The 18,137-nt window shown below is 52.3% G+C and overlaps 2 protein-coding genes across 11 annotated transcripts in view; both read left to right on the top strand.

Moving 5' to 3' along the window:
• The first annotated feature begins 1,944 nt into the window (after nucleotides 1–1,944).
• GDPD2 (glycerophosphodiester phosphodiesterase domain containing 2) lies at nucleotides 1,945–11,783 on the top strand. 6 transcript variants are annotated; one of them, XM_022561008.2, is made up of 16 exons: nucleotides 1,954–2,085; nucleotides 3,681–3,794; nucleotides 4,077–4,180; nucleotides 4,461–4,554; nucleotides 4,714–4,773; nucleotides 5,004–5,102; nucleotides 5,285–5,378; nucleotides 5,524–5,669; nucleotides 5,788–5,870; nucleotides 5,973–6,123; nucleotides 8,105–8,326; nucleotides 8,534–8,682; nucleotides 10,251–10,398; nucleotides 10,565–10,647; nucleotides 10,900–10,928; nucleotides 11,010–11,781. In XM_022561008.2, exons 2-16 carry the CDS (start codon nucleotides 3,690–3,692, stop codon nucleotides 11,060–11,062), a joined length of 1,620 nt encoding a protein of 539 aa, XP_022416716.1. In that variant the 5' UTR covers nucleotides 1,954–2,085; nucleotides 3,681–3,689; the 3' UTR covers nucleotides 11,063–11,781. The 6 variants fall into 6 exon arrangements, with proteins under 6 accessions (XP_089760557.1, XP_022416716.1, XP_089760559.1 ...); XM_089904433.1 differs by having other exon boundaries at nucleotides 1,964–2,085; nucleotides 3,749–3,794; XM_089904435.1 differs by having other exon boundaries at nucleotides 2,029–2,085; nucleotides 3,749–3,794; nucleotides 4,077–4,243.
• Nucleotides 11,784–11,944: 161 nt separating this feature from the next.
• Nucleotides 11,945–18,137, top strand: part of DLG3 (discs large MAGUK scaffold protein 3) — a 64,832-nt gene continuing 58,639 nt past the window's right edge. For 2 of the 5 annotated variants that reach the window (XM_089904420.1, XM_089904421.1), the window contains exons 1-2: nucleotides 13,272–14,031; nucleotides 15,275–17,297. In XM_089904420.1, coding sequence (XP_089760546.1) covers nucleotides 17,238–17,297 — 60 coding nt within the window. In that variant the 5' untranslated portion in view covers nucleotides 13,272–14,031; nucleotides 15,275–17,237. Of the gene's footprint in view, nucleotides 12,874–13,270; nucleotides 14,032–14,600; nucleotides 17,298–18,137 lie in introns of those variants that run through there. The other 3 variants (XM_089904418.1, XM_089904422.1, XM_089904419.1) reach the window with 3 other exon arrangements.

Raw genomic sequence — 18,137 nt, 5'->3', positions numbered from 1 at the left:
AAGCCCCACTGCCTTGTAGCAGCCCTCATCCCCTGAGGGGAGTATGGAGCAGCAAGTCATGTGTCTTCATGTTGCTCTGTTATCTCAGGAGGTTAGAATAATGCTAGCAAGGCCAGTGGCCTGACCTTCACTGTAGAGGCTGCCTGACCTCCAGATTTAGGAGGAAGGAACCATATTTACCAAGCATCTCCATGTGCTTGCCACAATTTTATTTGCTCCTCACAAAAAAGTTCAAGGTGAATAGGTCTCATTTTGCAGATGAGAAAACTGAGATACAAAGATGTTAAGTCACTTCACTAAAGTCACAAAGTTAACGAGTAATCGAGCTAGTAGGACTTGAACCCAGGTCTGACAGCAAAAGTTCTTAGCTGACTCTAGATCGGCAGTGATGGCCATTACTGACAGCCTGCGGCCTGATTTGGAGTCGCCTGGGCATGGGATCGTACTGCTGCCCAGCCCCTGGACAGCACTACACTTACACCCTGCTTCCTCTTTTGAAAGGGAAGAGGATGGGCACGGCTTACTCCTCACTCTGCATCTGGGTTCTTCATCTCTGCTTAAGGCGAAAAGGGAACCAGCCCTGGCCCTGCAGCCTTCTCAGGAGTTCACAAGCCCTGAGCGTCATATCCATGCATTCTGAATCCCAGCCCCCTGCCCCGAACAAAGCTCCCAAAGTACACCCCAGAATTTAGCACATGAAAGCCAAGACTCCTCCAGAATCCAACAGAGTCCAAGCAAAGGAAACTGAAGGACAACCTGCCTAGAGCGAAGCCTTTGGGACTAGGTGACCCTGCAGCCCTTTCTGGCCTCCTGCCAGCAAGCAGCCTTGCTTCTCTTTGCATTTTAATGCCGAGGGAGCAAGGGAGCCTTTGCCATTGCCAACTAGAGCCTCTGGATACAATGGGAAGGCAGAGAAGGAGGGGGCAGGCTCTTGGCCTAAGAGAGCAGGTCTTCCTTCTCACTGTTCCAAATCCAGTGCGCTTGGGGGGAGGGGTAAATGAACTTATCCCCAGAGAAGACATTCTTTCCCACCAACACTGCACTAGCCCCCAGGCATCGAGCCACTGCCTCAGCCAAAAGGTTGAGAGGGAAGGTCAATCAAGCCAGCCCCCAGTCCCTGGCCCACCCAGAGCCCTGTGCTTTAGCACTAAGCTGACTCTACGGCCTGCTGGCCATTCTGCCCCTGCTGATGGTGTGGTAAAAGTGTCTTTTATATGTATTCATCTTCCAAAAGCCAGTGACCATACCACTATACACTCCTCAAATGATTCTTGGAAAGAGACGGTAGATGCCTTGGGGTCAAAGCAGCGAAAAAGATGCAAATCTCAGCACATCTTGAATGAGCATCTCCTTTCTGGGGTGAGGGGGGAAAGGGAAGGGCTGCTAGTACCACCCAGGCCCCATAAGGCCCACGGAGACCCCTGGTCCAGAAACTGGGTGAAACAAGAAGTGGCATGCAACTCTGAGTTCCCTTCTAGATGCACCTTGCAGAAGCAGAAGCAAGATCCCAAGAGGGAAGGGAGGCTGATGAATTAAGGCTATCCTCCCAGGGAGCTTGAGACTGGATGCTAGACTTCCTTGCACACATACACACCCCCTTCCAGGGGGCTGGCTGGGCCCCTTCTCCTCACTGCCAAGTTGCAAAGTTGTGTGGTCACCTCCCCCCAGCTTCCCGCCCACCCGCGCCCTCAGCCCTCAGCCCTCGCCTCCCTGAGCCGGGACAAAGCCCCAGCAGTGACTAAGAGAACAGGAGGAGGGACAGAGGGATGGGGAAAGCTGCACAAAGGAATTCCTCACCCCAAGCCCCCTGACCGGCAGCGAGTAAAGAAGCAGATCTGCTCGCCCTCCCCCTTCCCCCCTCCCATCTTCCCACCCGACCAGGCACGGACACCATAGGCAACAGAGCAGCTGCAGGCCTTGGGAGAGGACCCGCACAGCCTCCTGTAGGTGGCAACAGTGCCACCTGTTTGACTGGTGGGGCTGAGCCTGGAAGAGGGAGGAGGCTGACAACTCGGAGAGGACCTGGGAAACAGTGCAGTGCACAGCAGAGGGCAGAGAGCAGAGCGGACCTGCTGCTGAGAAAAGGTGTGAGGGCTCGGGAAGGCTGGGGGCCACAGGCGGGAGTGGCAGGGCCGAGACCGGCTCCTGCCGGCAGGGATTGGGCCCAGGGATTGAGCAGCACCCCTGGTCAGCTCCCCTGATTGGAGTTTTCTGGCTGCTCAGATCCTGACCCTATCCTACAGACAGCTTCTGGAGGGAGGTGGGACCCTGGACGGCAGTGTCCGGGGTGCAGAGGCAGTACCCGAGGTACGGCTGGAGCCCGAGGCAGGCTACAACCACTCGGTCCCAGCATGGGAAGAGGCAGGGGACCTCCCTCTGGGTTGGCTTTTTCCTGGGAGGGGTGTCAGGGTGGGGAGAGGTTTCCCTCCCCCCATCTTCAGCCCCCTAACTTCCGTTCCTACCCCAACCCTCCTTTCCCAAGGCAAGCAGAGGGTAAGAAGGGCTGTTTCAGGAGCAGCCACACCCTCCTTTCAGCCACTGTGCACCCCCTAAAGACTCCACAGCTTCAGGGGAGCCCAGATGACAAGGCAAGGGGTCATGTTCCTCAGACCACACCCACTTTGGGTGTATCCAGGGGCTCCTTTACATACTCCAAATCACCTAGAAACCCATTTTACTGACAGCCACTAGTGCGCATGCACATACAAATGCTGACACAAATCCCACATCTTCTCATGTAGAATCAAAATCACACACCCAGCCTAGTCTGGGGATCAGTAAGCCAGCTTGGTCTCAGCTTGACCTCAAAGCACAAGGTCCAGGGATCCCCTGCCCCAAGACAACCACAGCCCCCATACACACCTTTGCCCTGTATTTGTTGTACTTTCACCAAAGTGTCCTCAGAGGGTGGGGCCCCTGAGAAGGAAAAGGCGGGGACTGGCTTCCTGGCTGAGGTTGGGGGATGACTGGGCAGGAAACGCCAGGACTGGGGTAAGAGGGCTTAGATGTTTCAGGTGTGTGCGGGCAGGAAAAAGTTTCCTTCAGAAGGTAGGGAGTGACCCAGGCAACCTGTTCTCCTCAAGATTTCCTCTTATTGGTAGTGCCCCCTTGCCCCTGGGAGGTGGAGACAGAGAATCTTTCAGTTCAGGGCTTTGTAATGTGTGCAATCTCTGTATCCATAGCAACTGACCAAATAGCCACTAGCCAGGCCTCCCTCAGCCCCAGGTCAGGCCTGGTGCCTCTCCTTCAGGTTACTCCTGGCTTCTATGGTGGAAGCCTCAACACGGGGCCGCCTGAAGTTTGGCCAGATCTGCCTCAACTTGCTAAACCGTGTTTGCCCCACCCCAGGGAAGTTTCTCCTGAGTCCCTACCCCAGGCAACCTCTCCATCCCCAGATAGGGATGCTGTTGAAAGGGGAGGAGATGGAGAGAGTGGGTGTATATCCTGCCAGGAGGCTAGACCTCTGGGTTTCCCACTGACTTTCCACATATGCAGATGAAAGGGAAAGAAAGACCCCGGAAACTGTCCCCTTTGCTCACCTCCTCATCCAATCTGGCACTTGGGACCTGCCCTGTGACCTCCGTTGCTGAGCAGCGGCCCAGGCCTCTGCTCCTCCCGGGGCTCCTCACATATACTGCCTTCTGCCAAGGTCCCTGATAGCCAAGTGTCCCTTCCCCCAGGCCCTCACCATGGGTGAGTCTCCTGGCTGCTGCTCGGTCTGGGCCCACTGCCTCCACTGCCTGTATAGCTGCCACTGGAAGAAATGCCCCAAAGACGGGACACAAACCAACCAGGTGAAGTACAGATGGGGTGTGGTGGGGGGGCAGAAGTCCAAGGCAGAGGCCACTCGGAGGGTACAAGAAGGCCAGGTGTGTTCAGAGACAGCAGAGGGGAGGGGATAGGGAAGGAAGGGGCTTTCTCTCCCCAGGAGGAAAATCCCCTCAAACATGGAAAGAACTACCTGCAAAAGCAGAGCACCCCCATGCCTGGCAGGAAGCCCCCTTGAGCTGCCCTCTGTTGGGGACTCTGAGCTGAAGTGGGGATGGGCTGTGAGCTTCTCTCCTGCCCCTTTGCAGTGCGAATGCATCTGGTTTGGCCTGCTCTTCCTCACCTTTCTCCTCTCCCTGGGCTGGCTGTACGTCGTGCTCATCCTTCTCAATGACCTGCACAACTTCAATGAGTGTGTCACAGACCCCCTTCCTCAGCAGACATGTCAACCTACTCCCCACCTCGGGACTCCAGGGTGCTCGGTCATCCCCAGCCCTGCCTGGCTTGCCCCCTACCCAGCCTCCTTGAAAACCCCTCCGTGAAGTCTCCCCAGTCCGTGGAGCCCCTGACCCCCTGAAGGGCTTCCCCTCACTCCCTTCTAGCCCCCATCCTAGAGCCACCCAGCCCAGCTCCCGTCAGGCTACTATCGCTGCCCTTCCCCCACTCGGACACCTCCCTCTCCCCTCCCATAGATTCCTGTTCCAGCACTGGGGACACTGGATGGACTGGTCCCCGGCATTCCTGCTGGTCATCTCTCTACTGGTCACATACGCATCCCTGCTCTTGGTGGGTCCCGGAGCAGCTGGTCTAACCTTAGCCCTTCCTTCCTGCTCAGCTCTACCCTGTCGTTCTCACCCTGGCCACTGAGGGGAGGGGAGGAGGGAGGTGTCAGCCTGGGAAGCCCCTCTCTTGGCACCTCATGACTCCCACCACCTCTGCCCCCAGCTCCTGGCCCTGTTCCTGCGGCTCTGTGGCCAGCCTCTGTGCCTGCACACCACCCACAAGGTAGAGTGGGCATATGGGAGCAAGCGGGAGAGGGGTACACTGGGCCCGGTGCTTAGCCAGTTCTTCTATCCCTGGGCACGAGCCCAGGACCTGAAGCCCAGTAAATATGTGCTGAGTGAAAGAAGGACAGTGGTTGAGTCAGGAGAAGAGAATGGTCCTGTTTTCATAGAGTGAGGGGCAGCCCAGGCAGCCACAAGCCCAGGTTGACATGAAGATCCCTGGTCCCCCAGGTGCTGCTGCTCCTCATTATACTTCTTGTGGCCGCTGGCCTTGTGGGACTGGAGGTCCAATGGCGGCAGGAGTGGCATAGCTTACGTCTGTCACTGCAGGTGAGTGGCTGGTATCCAGGGCTTAGCGGGGGAAACCTTCGCCTGTGGCCAACCCCAGGACACAGCTTGCTCCCTGGTGCCCCGAGACTCCAGGTAGCTCTCAACTTCAAAAGTCAGGTCCTAGGGGGAGAAGGGGAGGGCTTCTAGGGAGAAGAGCCCTCCTCAACAGCTCTTGTCCACAGGCCACAGCCCCATTCCTTCATATTGGAGCAGTTGCTGGCATCACTCTCCTGGCCTGGCCTGTGGCTGATACCTTCTACCGTATCCACCAAAGAGGTGCCAACTCTACCCTCTCACACACCCTCACTGGCCATCAATGCTTCTGCCTCCTGCTGCTCCGTTTCCTGCACCTGCACTCTGCTTTCTGTCCCCAGGGCCCACCACTGTCCTTTCTCTATAGCCTGTCCCCCACTCCCCACAGGTCCCAAGATTCTGCTACTTCTCCTATTTTTTGGAGTTGCCCTGGCCATCTACTTGGCGCCCCTATTCATCTCCTCAGCCTGTATCATGGAATCCAAAGACTTACCCCCCAAGCCTGAGCTGATGGGACACCGAGGGGCCCCCATGGTGAGTGCTGGGCAGAATGCTGGCAGGGCAGGGAGGGTCTGCTCCTCTAGGCTGCTGTGACCAGGCCTGTGGGTTCCCAGGCTCTCACCCTTCCCTGCCACCTCCTCACCTTTCCCAGCTGGCCCCCGAGAACACCCTGATGTCCCTGCGGAAGACAGCTGAATGTGGAGCTGTTGTGTTTGAGACCGACGTGATGGTCAGGTGAGGGAAGCCGGGGTCCCCTCCCGACCCCAGGGACACAGCAGGGACGCTCTGGAAATGATGCCCCAGAGCTTGGCCCTCTGACTCCCCTTGTGCCTTCAGCTCCAACGGGATCCCCTTCCTCATGCATGATGAGCGCCTGACCAGGACCACAGATGTGGCCTCTGTGTTCCCACACCGAGTCAACAGCCACAGTAGCAACTTCTCCTGGACTGAGCTGAAGAGACTCAATGCCGGGGCCTGGTTCCTACAGGTGAGGACAGCCTTCTGGAAGAGGCAGCCACGGGCAGGGGCACTCGGGGGTGGAGTTCATTCATTGATAAGCATCTGCTGAGCCCCATGTTGGGCGACAGGTATACAATCTCTGCACTCAGGTCATTCCCACCTAGTAAGGAAAGCACCTAGGCAACAGGCTATCAGAATATGAAACCTCCAGCAAGAGCAAGGTCTTTACTGGGTAGAGAGGAGAGAGAGGTCACTGTTGGGCAGGGGGAGTGCAGGAGAGGATCAGGAGTGGTTTCACAGGAGAGGATGCCTGAGCAGCATATGAAGTGAGGGTAGTTTTTAAGATGGACAAGGCAGGGAACGGGAATTCTGGTCAGAGGGGAGAGTGTGTGTAAAGCCCAGAAATATGAAGAAACCTTTCCAGGGAACAAAAAGTGGCTCAGTGGGAATTCCCTGGCGATCCAGTGGTTAGGATTTGGCGCTTTCACTGCCTGGGCTCGGGTTCGATTCCTGGTTGAGGAACTAAGATTCTGCAAGCCGCGCGGCAAGGCCAAAAAAAAAAAAAAAAAGACAATGAAAAAGTGGCTCAGTGGAAGTGGGAGACAAAAATGCATGGGAGTCGTGGGAGATGAGACTGGCCGGGGGCCGGGGGAGCAGAGGCTTGGTCTCTGGGGGCTTTGAATGCCAGGCCTAGAAGTGTGGACTTCAATCCTGCAGGTGATGGAAATTATTTAAAAGGATACTTAATTTGTTTAGTTTTTCTTTTCTTGATTACCAAAGTAATACAAGTTCCTTATAAAAAAATTTTTAAAAAGTAAAATTTCAGAGAAATAACCTAAAATTGAAAAATCTCCCGTAATCCAACCCGTCAGTTGGATACATATTCTGAGGGATTAAGACATATCTGAGCGCTTAAGAGTAAAGGACGTCCGAGTTTGAATCTTGGCTTCACCACTTCCTAGCTGTGTGAGCCTAGGCAACATTCCTTAGGGTCTCTGTACTTCATTTTCTTCATCTATAAAATGGGAATAATAACAGTACCTACCTTGTAGGATTATCGGGAGGACTAAATAAATTAATACACATAAGTGCTTCTAATACTGCCTGGCACATAGTAAACATTTAATAAGTGTTGATAGCTCACTTTCTCCATGCCAGTGACTAGGAGGTAAGGTCATCTGTTGATTTCAAGGGGAGGCGAGGAGAGTGGCAGAGGTTTGGAACAGCCACCAGGAGGAATGGGAGAGGGAACAAATCAAGAAAAAATAAAAGGATGGCTAAGTGGCACTGAGAGCAAAAAATAGGACTACAGGGCTTCCCTGGTGGCGCAGTGGTTGAGAGTCCGCCTGCCGATGCAGGGGACACAGGTTCGTGCCCTGGTCCGGGAAGATCCTACATGCCGTGGAGCGGCTGGGCCCGTGAGCCATGGCTGCTGAGCCTGCGCGTCTGGAGCCTGTGCTCCGCAACAGGAGAGGCCACAACAGTGAGAGGCCCGCGTACCGCCAAAAAAAAAAAAAAAAAAAAAAAATAGGACTACAGTGCCAACAGCCTACGTGGTGTGCTCTGCCCCCCGATTCTAGGGGTGGAGGGGGCGGACAATTGCAGAATTCAATGAGTTTGGGATTTGTGGGGCAGGAAAGGAGTTGACGGGGCTGTGGAAAAGTAGTTCAAGCTGCGGATGGACCATGGGTAGGGGATGTAGGTGTGGCCAGAAAGGGGCTGATGGATTGGGAGGAAACCAAGGGGTCAAGATCCCAGAGGTCTTCGTGAGACCCAAGGGCAAGTGTAGTGAGAGTGAGGAAGTTAGGAAACCGGGAGGATAGGAGGTTGGGGCCAGAGTAAGGTATTAGAGGGTCTAGAAAAGGCCACAATTTGGAGAAAGGAAAAACCCTGGCTCAGCAGTGGGCCGAAGCTGTACACCAAGTGGGGGTAATGAGTGAAGATAATGAGGATGGGAGGATGGCCTGGAGGCTTCTTCTGGTCTTGAAACAATTTTCTTCTTCTTATAGAAGCGACCCTTCTGGGGAGCTAAGCAGCTGTCAGGCCCTGATCGGAAAGACGCTGAGAATCAGACAGTGCCAGCCCTGAAAGAACTACTGAAAGAAGCTGAAGCCCACAACCTTTCTGTCATGTTTGACCTGCGCCGCCCCCCACGAAACCATACATACCATGACACTTTTGTGAACCAGACACTGGAGACTGTGCTGAGTTCAGGGGTGCCCCAAGCCATGGTGATGTTGCCAGGACCCCAAGTGCTCCCTAGTGCCCCTCTCCCCTGCCTTCCCTAGGCCATGATGATAATGCTGAGGCTTCCCCCCGCCCCAGGGCCCCACCCCAGCTCATACAGCCCATCCGCAGTCAGACCTCTCTGCCCCTGTCCCCACCCCCGGAATCCCTAGGCCTTCCCCAGCTTCATGCCCATCCACCCTGAACCACAGGTCCTCTGGCTACCGGATGAAGATCGGGCTTATGTCCAACAACGGGCCCCCCAAATGCGCCAGATATATGGACATCTGGGAGGCCACAGCACTGAGAAGCCCCAGTTTCTCAACCTCCCCTATCAAGACCTGCCACTGTTGGATATCAAGTGAGTGCCAGAGGAAAGGAGCTGAGGGGATCACACGAGGCTTAATGGTGGGGAAGAGCCGAGGCTGGGAAGGCAAAGGCCATTCATTCATTCACTCATACAACACATATTTATTGAACACCTGCTATGTGTCAGGCACTGTTTATTGCAGGCTTTGGGGGTGAGACAGACAGACAATAAACCACTGCACAAAACATATGCATATTGGATAGTGATAAGTGATCTGAAGACCAAAAAATTGGGAAGATGTAGTAGAGATTGGGAGAGAGGGGCTAGGGAGGGTCACAGTAGGAAGAGTGGTTAAAGAGGTGGTGTCTGGGCTGAGACCTGACAGGTCACAAAGAGAGGACAATGGGAAGAGCTGCAGAAGAACAGGAACAGCAGTCTTGTGAGCGAGGGGAAGGCAAGGCTGGAGAGGTAGGCAGGGGCCAAATTGGGTAGGACCCTGTAGGCCACCAGAAGGATTTTAGCTTTCATTCTACACCAAAGAGATTGGTGCAAGAGAGGATGGATCCAGGGGAGAGAGGCGAGAGTCCCAGATGTGAGCTGGGCCCCAGAAGCTGACCCAGCCAGGAAACATGATAGACTTACAAACATGCAGTTGCCAAGGTCTCTAATAACATCCTTGTGGTCAGATAGAAAAAAATGTGGACTGAAAGATAGCCCAGTTATCATATTAAGTATTTCAAGGACCTTTCCCCAAGTTGTCACCATGGGAGGAGACACGATATCAGGTTTGGCCCTCCCCTTAGTCTTGTCCTGGTCAACATCGACTGCTGATCATGTTTCCAAAAGGCATGAATTGGTAATGAAAACACTGATGGGAAAATGGAGGCCCTGAAAGGTCTAAGCACTCCAAGATGACGGGCCAAATGTACCAGGATGAAATGCAACAGAGATACATGCAAAGACCTATATTTGGGGTCCAAAAGAAGCTCAACTGCACAAAAACAAGAGAGGGAGACACTGGCATTAGCAGGAGCATGTGTGAAAAAGACCAGGGCTTTGATTGAACACTGTGAATAATGAATGACACTGCCAAAAACTAGCCTGACCCTGGGCTGCCTTCACATGGGCATAGTGCCCAGAAGGCAGGAGGAGTTTTGCTCTCCTCGAAGCTGGTCCCAGCCTACCCGGGATATCACCTTCAGATGCAGGCTCCAGACTTCAAAAGGAACATAGGTAAATTGGAGTAAGGTCAGATTAGAGAGGTTTTTATGAGGAAGGGAATGATAAGCCAGGTCCCCAGCCCCAGTTGAAGTGACTGGGGCTGTTGGGCCTGGAGAGGAGAAGACTCAGGGGAATGTGGTCACTGCCCCTCAGACCTCTGAAGGGATGTCATGAGACAAAGAGGAGAGACACATTTGTGTGGCCCCAGACAGCAAAGCTAAGACCCATAGGTGGAATCCACCAGGAGACAGAGTTGGTCAGGGGCTGCTATGCAAAGGCAGAACTGATGGCTCTGGGGAAGTGACACTGGAGATTCAAGCACAGAGAGGGGCTGTCTCCCTCCCATGCCTGGCACGCCATGATTCTGGATGTTCCCTATTTCTTCCCCTCCTCCACAGAGCACTGCACCAAGATAATGTCTCGGTGAACCTATTTGTAGTGAACAAGCCCTGGCTCTTCTCCCTACTCTGGTGTGCAGGGGTGGATTCGGTCACCACCAATGACTGCCAGCTGCTGCAGCAGATGCGTTACCCTGTCTGGCTTATTGTAAGGGCTCTGGGACTGTCACCCCTCCTCCTCTTTTCCCATCCCTGCTTCTCCTTAACCCTATCCCTCTCTTCCTTACTTATTGCCCCTCCTCCCCCCATATACTACCTGTGTCTGTATATGGGTCGCTCTGGCCACTGACAGGGGCTTTTTTCTATTCCCATAGTCCCCTCAAACCTACCTAATGATGTGGATCATTACCAATTGTGTCTCCATCCTGCTGCTTTTGTGGACCTTCCTCCTCCAACGGTGAGTGTTTTGTGCCCCAGCTTTCTGGGTCTTTATTCTCCCTAGGGTCCTGGTGATAGGGCTGATTCAGATTCATAAATGCTGCCTGGGGCTTGGGGTTTGGTCTGTTTGGTTCCTCGGAGATTCTTAGACCCTTCCTTATATATCCAATTGGCTTGAACCTTTTGCGAAAGGCAGTCTGGGGGAACTCGGGGTCAAAAGGTCGTGCTTGAAGCTGGCTGAACTCATAATGAGAAGCTTTTCTCCCTATAGGAGATGTGCTAAGGAGAGAGAGAGAACCGGTAAGAACTTTCTCCCCTCACTTCATTTTTCTCCTCCTCTAGCCTTCCCCTTGCTCACTCCCTATATGCCCCTCTCCCCAGGCTTAGAAACAGCAGTGCTGCTGACCAGGATCAACGCTTTCATAATGGAGTAAATGCCCTGTCCTGGACCCCCACCAGCCAAAGTCTGAGGCCTGTCTGCATTGGCCAACAGCAAGGAGGAAGAGAGAATGGCCGAGGTGGAATGTTGGTGGGGTTGGCGTGGGGTGAACTTTGCCAATAGGAGGTTTTGAACTATGAGGGCCCTCTGCCCAGATGGTGGCATGCCCCAAGCTTCCATGGAATCTGTTCCCCTTGGGATTTTGACCTGAAGTGGTTAGGGAGACACGGAGTCACCAGAAGTTTCTCCCCAAACGAAACTAGAACAGAGGAAGAGACAAGGAGATTGCCAAGAGAATGTTTCTGATCTGTGTTCACGTGTTCTTGTGTAGAAGGCACAGGGTGTCAGGGACGGGACAGCTTGGAACAGACTGAAGGAGATGACAAAGAGGCCTTTCCTGGAGAACTATAAGATGATGGAGATATTGACCTGGCTTCATTCACTGTCTCCCCTGACATATGCAATTTATCTGATTTCCTGCCTAGAGGCTGGGGGCCAAAGAGCCCATCTAGCCATGTAATTCTGTGCCTACAGGTGGCTTTTTGCTGTGCACAGTCTTTTCCTCAAGACACATTCGTTCCTGAATCTTGTCCGTTAATCGGTTATTCAGTGAATTGAACGCCCATTTGGCACAGTCTAATCTTTTCAGCACTGGGGCTGGGTGGAGGATGCACCTTCCATCTAGGGTTGCATGTGACATGACATTGAGGGGTCATCATGGGGAGAATCGTGGGTTGGAGGTGGCAAGAGGTCCACCTGGGGCAATGAAGGGCTGCAAGTGGGAAGCAGGAGAGCAGCCGCCACAGGGAGCGTTCCGGGTGGCCCAGGCGCGCTGTGCAGAGTTGCGCTGTAGCTCCACCTTGTGGCCACCTGCCCCAAGAGGACGGCCGCGCCGTCGTCACCCGTGACGTATTTGCTGAATGCTACCTGTTTCTTGTGCCCATTGGGGACCTGTGTCCTTGACTCCGTATCCCGAGGGCATGGTCCGATTTCCACAAGTTTTCGCTTCTCTGGGCTGCGTGCAGGGTCAGGTTGCCAGGCCCACCTTCCCCTCGAGGAGCAAGGTCCCCGGTATGTTTGCTGCTCGTGAGTCCCTGGGATAAACAGTTAAGATGACCAGCGCGGAGCTGGCCTAGGATAAGGAGTCTGGTAGAAGTGCGGGAGGGGCTAAGGCAAACACAAGGACAGGAGGGGGCTCTGGCTGACTCTTCAGTCCCCACCGCACCCACATTCACCCCGGTTCATGGCTCCACACGAAGGGAAATCGAACTAAGGGTCTGACGAGGTCAGGAGGTTCGGTTCTCAAGTCCTCCTCTCTCGCCAGCCTGGGACCGGGGGCGGCGCTGGCACCTAGGGACAAGACCCTCCTCGGTTGCAGGGCAGGCCCTGGAACTACAACTCCCAGGAGGCCCCACGGCCACTTCCGGTCTCGGGATGGACCGAAGCTAATTTGAATTTGTGTTCCCGCCCCCTCCTCCTCCCAGACCCCGCCCCTTCCCTTCTCGCCACCCCGCCCTCGCCATGCACACACATGCACATAGACACACAGGCCGCCGTCCACGCCAACATACCTGGCCTGCAGCAGGCGCGGTGGGCGGGGGCATCGGCGTGCGACGGGCTGGGAGGTGGGAGGAGCGCCGGGAGCCCACGCCGCGGCTGCTGCCTGGTCCCAGTCTTCTCGGGGGTCCACGCCGCCTTGGACCATCTCTTCCACACACTACCTTTTCAAGCTGCATTTCCGTAGTTTTCCCTGTTCCCGATCCCGCCCCTCAGACCGACTGCCGGCCTCAGCTCTGGGGCGCCCAGGTACTGCCGGGCTCTCACCTCTCAGCATGGACCTCCCCCCCACCCCCATCCCTACTTTTCTGTCCCCTCCCAGTCGCCCAGCCTCGCAGCCCCGCAGCCTCTTCCTCCCCTCCCATTCCGACCTGACCCTGATCACATCCAGGGTTTCCAACCCCCGCAGCCTCCACCTCTCAGCTCCCAGGCTCTCAGCTGCAGTCCTCTAGCCTCAGAGTCTAGACTCTCGGCCGGAATGCCCCAAGCCCTTGCCCCTAGTCCCTAGCCTTGAGCACTCAGCCCTGAGCCTGCCACCGTCCATCCTTCCTCTCTTCCCAGGAGGACTGGACAGCTATGGCGCACTTAACCTCTATAAGGTCCTGGACTGGAGGCTGAGATTGACAAAAACTTGAGGGTGGAGGGCCAAGGGGCGCTGCTCATTGGGGTTTGGGTGCAGTTGCTCTCGTTATTTTTAGCTGCTGACTCACAGCTTCTGGCATCCGGGTTTGGGGCTAGCAGGCTGGGCTAGGGGGCTATTAATAGAGCTAAGGCACAGCCCCGACCCAGTTCAGTTTAGAAGCACAGGGAGCAAGGAGCCTCCCCCTGCCATCGTGCGGCTGTGGAGATGTTGTGGACTGGGGCAGTGGCTGGACCAGGACCTCTCTGGCTGCCAGTACCTCAGCCTGGTATCTCTACCTCGGAACTCTTGAGGGAAAGCCCACGACGAGACTCCGGGTACAGCTCTCCCCTAAGCTTGCCATGGCTTGGGGCTCTGCCACAATGAAGCTCCTGCTGTACTGATTGTGAAGAGATGAGTCCCAAGTGGAGGGATTATTGTGCCCACGGCTTCGGCCTGCTTGGACCTACTCCTGGGCCAGAATGCTAGGTTACTAGGGGGAAAAGCTGTGGATTTCTGGTCCCCAAAGGCGGTCATAAGGACGGAATACTTCAGCATGGTCCTAACAGAGAGGGCACAGAGCTGACAGGATTTGCTAGCCCCAAACCAGACACAGTACTAGGAAGCTGCCGAATTCTGTGTTACTACCCTGCCATTCTTCTTTCTGTTTCTTTCCCTCTTGTTGGCCTCTGTCCCTACTCACAGGGGTCAACAGACCTCAGGATCTCTCCCTACTCCATAGAGAAATCTAATTCAGGAAAGCCACTGAGAAACTTGTCTCCACCAAGGTATGAATGATCCTTTATATATTGTCGTTCCTATGGGGCCTTTTTATTTTAATGGGCGAAAGTAGGAGTTCCCTAATCCATACCTTGGGAAAGGTGGGGAAATCTTGATACCTTAGTAGACTAATCACCAAAATTATTCCTACCCACGCCCAATGTGCTAGAATTCCCATCCACCAAGGATGCACACCCACAGCAATGCCCCTTACTCACAAACCAGAAACCTCCTGCTTTCAGCAATCCCAGTCTCTGGCTCCCAGGTGAAACCCGAGGGCTTTGGGGCAAGGGTGATTTTTTTTCTCCACACAAAAAGATTGGGGTCACCCAGTGAAGCTGTACTTTCAAGAATAAGCCCAGATTATCAGACAGCAGCGGGCCGCACTGCCCTAACCCCATCAGTTTGCTGAGGGAGGGTGCTGGAGAAACGGTGGATAGGAGTGAGAAACAGTCCCCTTCTCCCAAATCCCTTCTCAGGCTCCTCTGTGGCTTCAGTCTCCATGCGGGCCTCCCGGTTGCCTAGCAACCACAACCGCCTGCAGGGGCGTGGGCTGTTTTCGACCTGTAGGGGGCGCCTGTCTCCCTGGGGCCTCAGGTTGGAACTCTAGCAGTTGGGAGGGGATTCCAAGTGTCAAAGCATCTCAAGGTTGCTGACTTGCCAACCAAGTCCAGTCTGAGCATCAGAGAGCCTGTAGAGTGGGGACAAGCTCACTATGAATGTAAAGGGATGTAACTCATATTCATTAAAAATGAAAATGTGTGTGTGTTTGTGTGTGTTTGTGTGTGTGTATGTGTGTGTGTGTGTGTGTGTGTGTGTGTGTGAGAGAGAGAGAGAGAGAGAGAGAGAGAGGGAGAGAGGAGAGAGAGAGAGCAGTCAAATGGGGACGGGGTGTGGGGAAGGCAGTTTGACCCTCTCCATTCACTCCAGGCTTAGCAATGTTTATTCCTCAATCAGAGCAGTTCAGAGGCCCAGGCTATAGGGTGTTTTTTGTTTTTTGTTTTTCCTGAGCTACTTTTAGGATGTAGGAAAAGAGTCTAGCACTCAATAGTATTGGCAAACTGCTGAGCATATAAAAGACTTTAAGGTCCTGAGTTACCAGCCTAGCCTAGACTTGGTCATGAAGGAAGATATCCATTCATTTGTTCATTCAACAATAATAATTAACCCTAACCCACTGTTACAAGGTAATGTGCTAAATGTTTTACATTTAATCCTCACAAAAACCCTGTGATGATTTCCATTTCACAGATAAAGAAACTGAAGCTCAAGAAGTAAAGTAACGGCCAAGGTCACACAACTAGTGACTGGGATGGGTGTGGCTGAGCAACCACTGTGTGCCAGGGTCTAAGAATACAGGAAACAAGACACTCCTCTCTTTTCTCTACCTAATGAACACCTAGTCACCCTTCAGGAGCAAACTAAAAATATCATCTCTTATGAAACTTTTCGTAAGCCCCTCGCCACCCACAAGTAGAGTTGATAACTTGCTTTTTTGTATACCCCTCTGAAATAGCACTTTTCACAGTTATTGTAATGAAATGCTTCTATATGTCCATTTCTCTAACTTTGAGCATCTTGGCGACAGGGTCTGTTTACTATTCATTGCCACTTGGATGTCTGATAGACATCTCAAACTCAACATGTCCAAATCTGGACACCTGATCTTTTTTGCCCAAATGACCCCTCCCCTAAAGCAGTCCTCATCTCAGTCGATGGCAGTTTCACCTTTCCAGTTGCTGTGGCCAAAAAACCTTGGAACCACACCTCATATTCAATCTGTCAGCAAATCCTGTTGACTCTCTCTTCGAAATACATCCAGAATCCAATCACTTCTTATCACCTCCAGTGCTACCACCCTGGTCCAAACCACCATCACTCATGTCTCTCTGGCATCACCTCAGTAGCCTCCTGACTGGTCTCACTGCTTCACCCTTGTCCCCTGTGGCCTATTCTCCACACGGAAGCCAGAGTGATCCTGCTAAACACAAGTCAGATCATGTCAGTTCTCAGCACAAAAACTCTCCAGTGGCTCCCCATCTCTCTCAGAGTAAAGCCAAAATCCTTCAATGGCCTACAGGCCCTATACAATCTGGTCTCCTACTAAATCTCTGATCGTATCTCCTAGTACGTTCTCCCTCTCACTCTGCTCCAGCTGCCTGGTCCTCCTTGCTGTTTCTCGAACAAGCCAGATGCACTTCTTACCCATGAACTTTGCACTGGCTCTTCCCCTGCTAGGTATACTCTTCTGCATGGCTCCCTTCCTCACCTCCCTCAAGTCTTTGTTCAAATGTCACTTTCTCAGTGAGGCCTACCTTGACCAGCCTATTTAAGATTGCCTCTATTCTAATTTCCAGTTTACAGTAAGTACAGGGTATAGAGGAACAAGATAAATGACACCACGAGGGGAAAAAAAACAACAGACAAATCCAGAAGTAGGATATTCTACAAAACAACTGAGTTGTACTTTTCAAAAAGCCAGTGTCATTAATTAAAAAAGAATAAAGATGGGAGGCTATTAGTTCTGGACCCAAGTGGAGTAGACATGCTTCTCCCTATTTCTCCCACTAAGGACAGCTAAAACTCTGTATGTGATATATAAAACAAACATAGGAAGATGCTAAAAGAAGGAGAAAAGGACAGACTTGACTAGGTGACTTGACTAAAAACAAAAACATGAACAGAGCCTCAGAGACATGTGGGACTATAACAAAAGACCTAACATTCATGTCATTGGAGTCCCAGAAGGAGAAGAGAAAGGGTGGGGGCGAAAAAGTCCTCAAGAAATGATGGCTGAAAATCCCCCAAATCTGGCAAAAGACATAAACCTACAGATTCAAGAAGCTGAACAAACCCGCAACACAGGATAAAGTCAAATCCATGCCAAGACACATTATAATCAAACTTTTAAAAACGAGACGAAGAGAAAATCTTGAAAGCAGTAGGAGAGAAACACCACTTTACCAACAGGGGAAAAACAATTCAAGTATCAGCGATTTCTCACCAGAAACCATGGTGGCCAGAAGGAAGTGGCAACAACATATTTCAAGTGTTAAAAGAACTGCCAAGCCTGGATGCTATATCTAGTGAAAATATCCTTCAGAAATGAGGGAGAAATCAAGATATCCTCAGAAAAAGGAAAGCTACGGGACCATGACACCAGCAGACCCACCCTAAAAGAGTGGTTAAAGGCAGTTCTCAAAACAGAAAGGAAATGATAAGAGAAGAAATCTTGGAACATCGGGAAGGAAGAAAGGATAGAATGAGTAAAAAAGTAAGTACGTACAACAGACTTTCCTTCTTCTCTTGAGTTGTCTAAATAATGTTTGATGGTTGAAGCAATAAGTAAAACATCATCTGATGTGAAGCTCAGTATATGTAGAGGAAATATTTAAGACAGCCGTACTATAAATGAGACATGGTAAAGGGACCTAAAGGGAGGTAATTTTTTTACACTTTCCTCAACCTTTTAAAAGGACGACACCAGTAGGTCTTTGTGGTGATGAAATAGTTTTGTATTTTGATTGCAGTGGTTGTTACAGAAATCTCTGCATGTGGTGAAATGGTATAGAACTATACACACACTATACCAATGTCAATTTCCTGGTTTTGATATTGTACTATAATTATGTAAGATGCAATCATTGAGGAAAACTGGGTGAAGGGTACACGGGCCCTCTCTGTGCTATCTCTGCAACTTCCTTGTAAATCTATAATTATCTCAAAATATAAAGGTTTTCTTTTAAGATTGGGGCTGTTCTAGTGGCTAAAGACACGAATGCAATGTGACAGCCTTGATTAGGTTCTGATGTTAAAAAAGATAAAAGGCGGGGAAGGGGAAGGGTGAGCTGTGACAAAGCGAGAGAGAGGCATGGACATATATACACTACCAAACGTAAGGTAGATAACTAGTGGGAAGCAGCCACATAGCACAGGGAGATCGGCTTGGTGCTTTGTGACTGCCTGGAGGGGTGGGATAGGGAGGGTGGGAGGGAGGGAGACGCAAGAGGGAAGAGATATGGGAACATATGTATATATATAACTGGTCCACTTTGTTATAAAGCAGAAACTAACACACCATTGTAAAGCAATTATACCCCAATAAAGATGTTAA

This window comes from Delphinapterus leucas, chromosome X, assembly GCF_059928025.1.
Source record: "Delphinapterus leucas isolate spDelLeu-1000000601 "Yukka" chromosome X, BTC_Dleu_Yukka2, whole genome shotgun sequence".
Lineage (NCBI taxonomy): Eukaryota > Metazoa > Chordata > Mammalia > Artiodactyla > Monodontidae > Delphinapterus > Delphinapterus leucas.
This window is presented reverse-complemented; position numbering and strand designations above follow the sequence as displayed.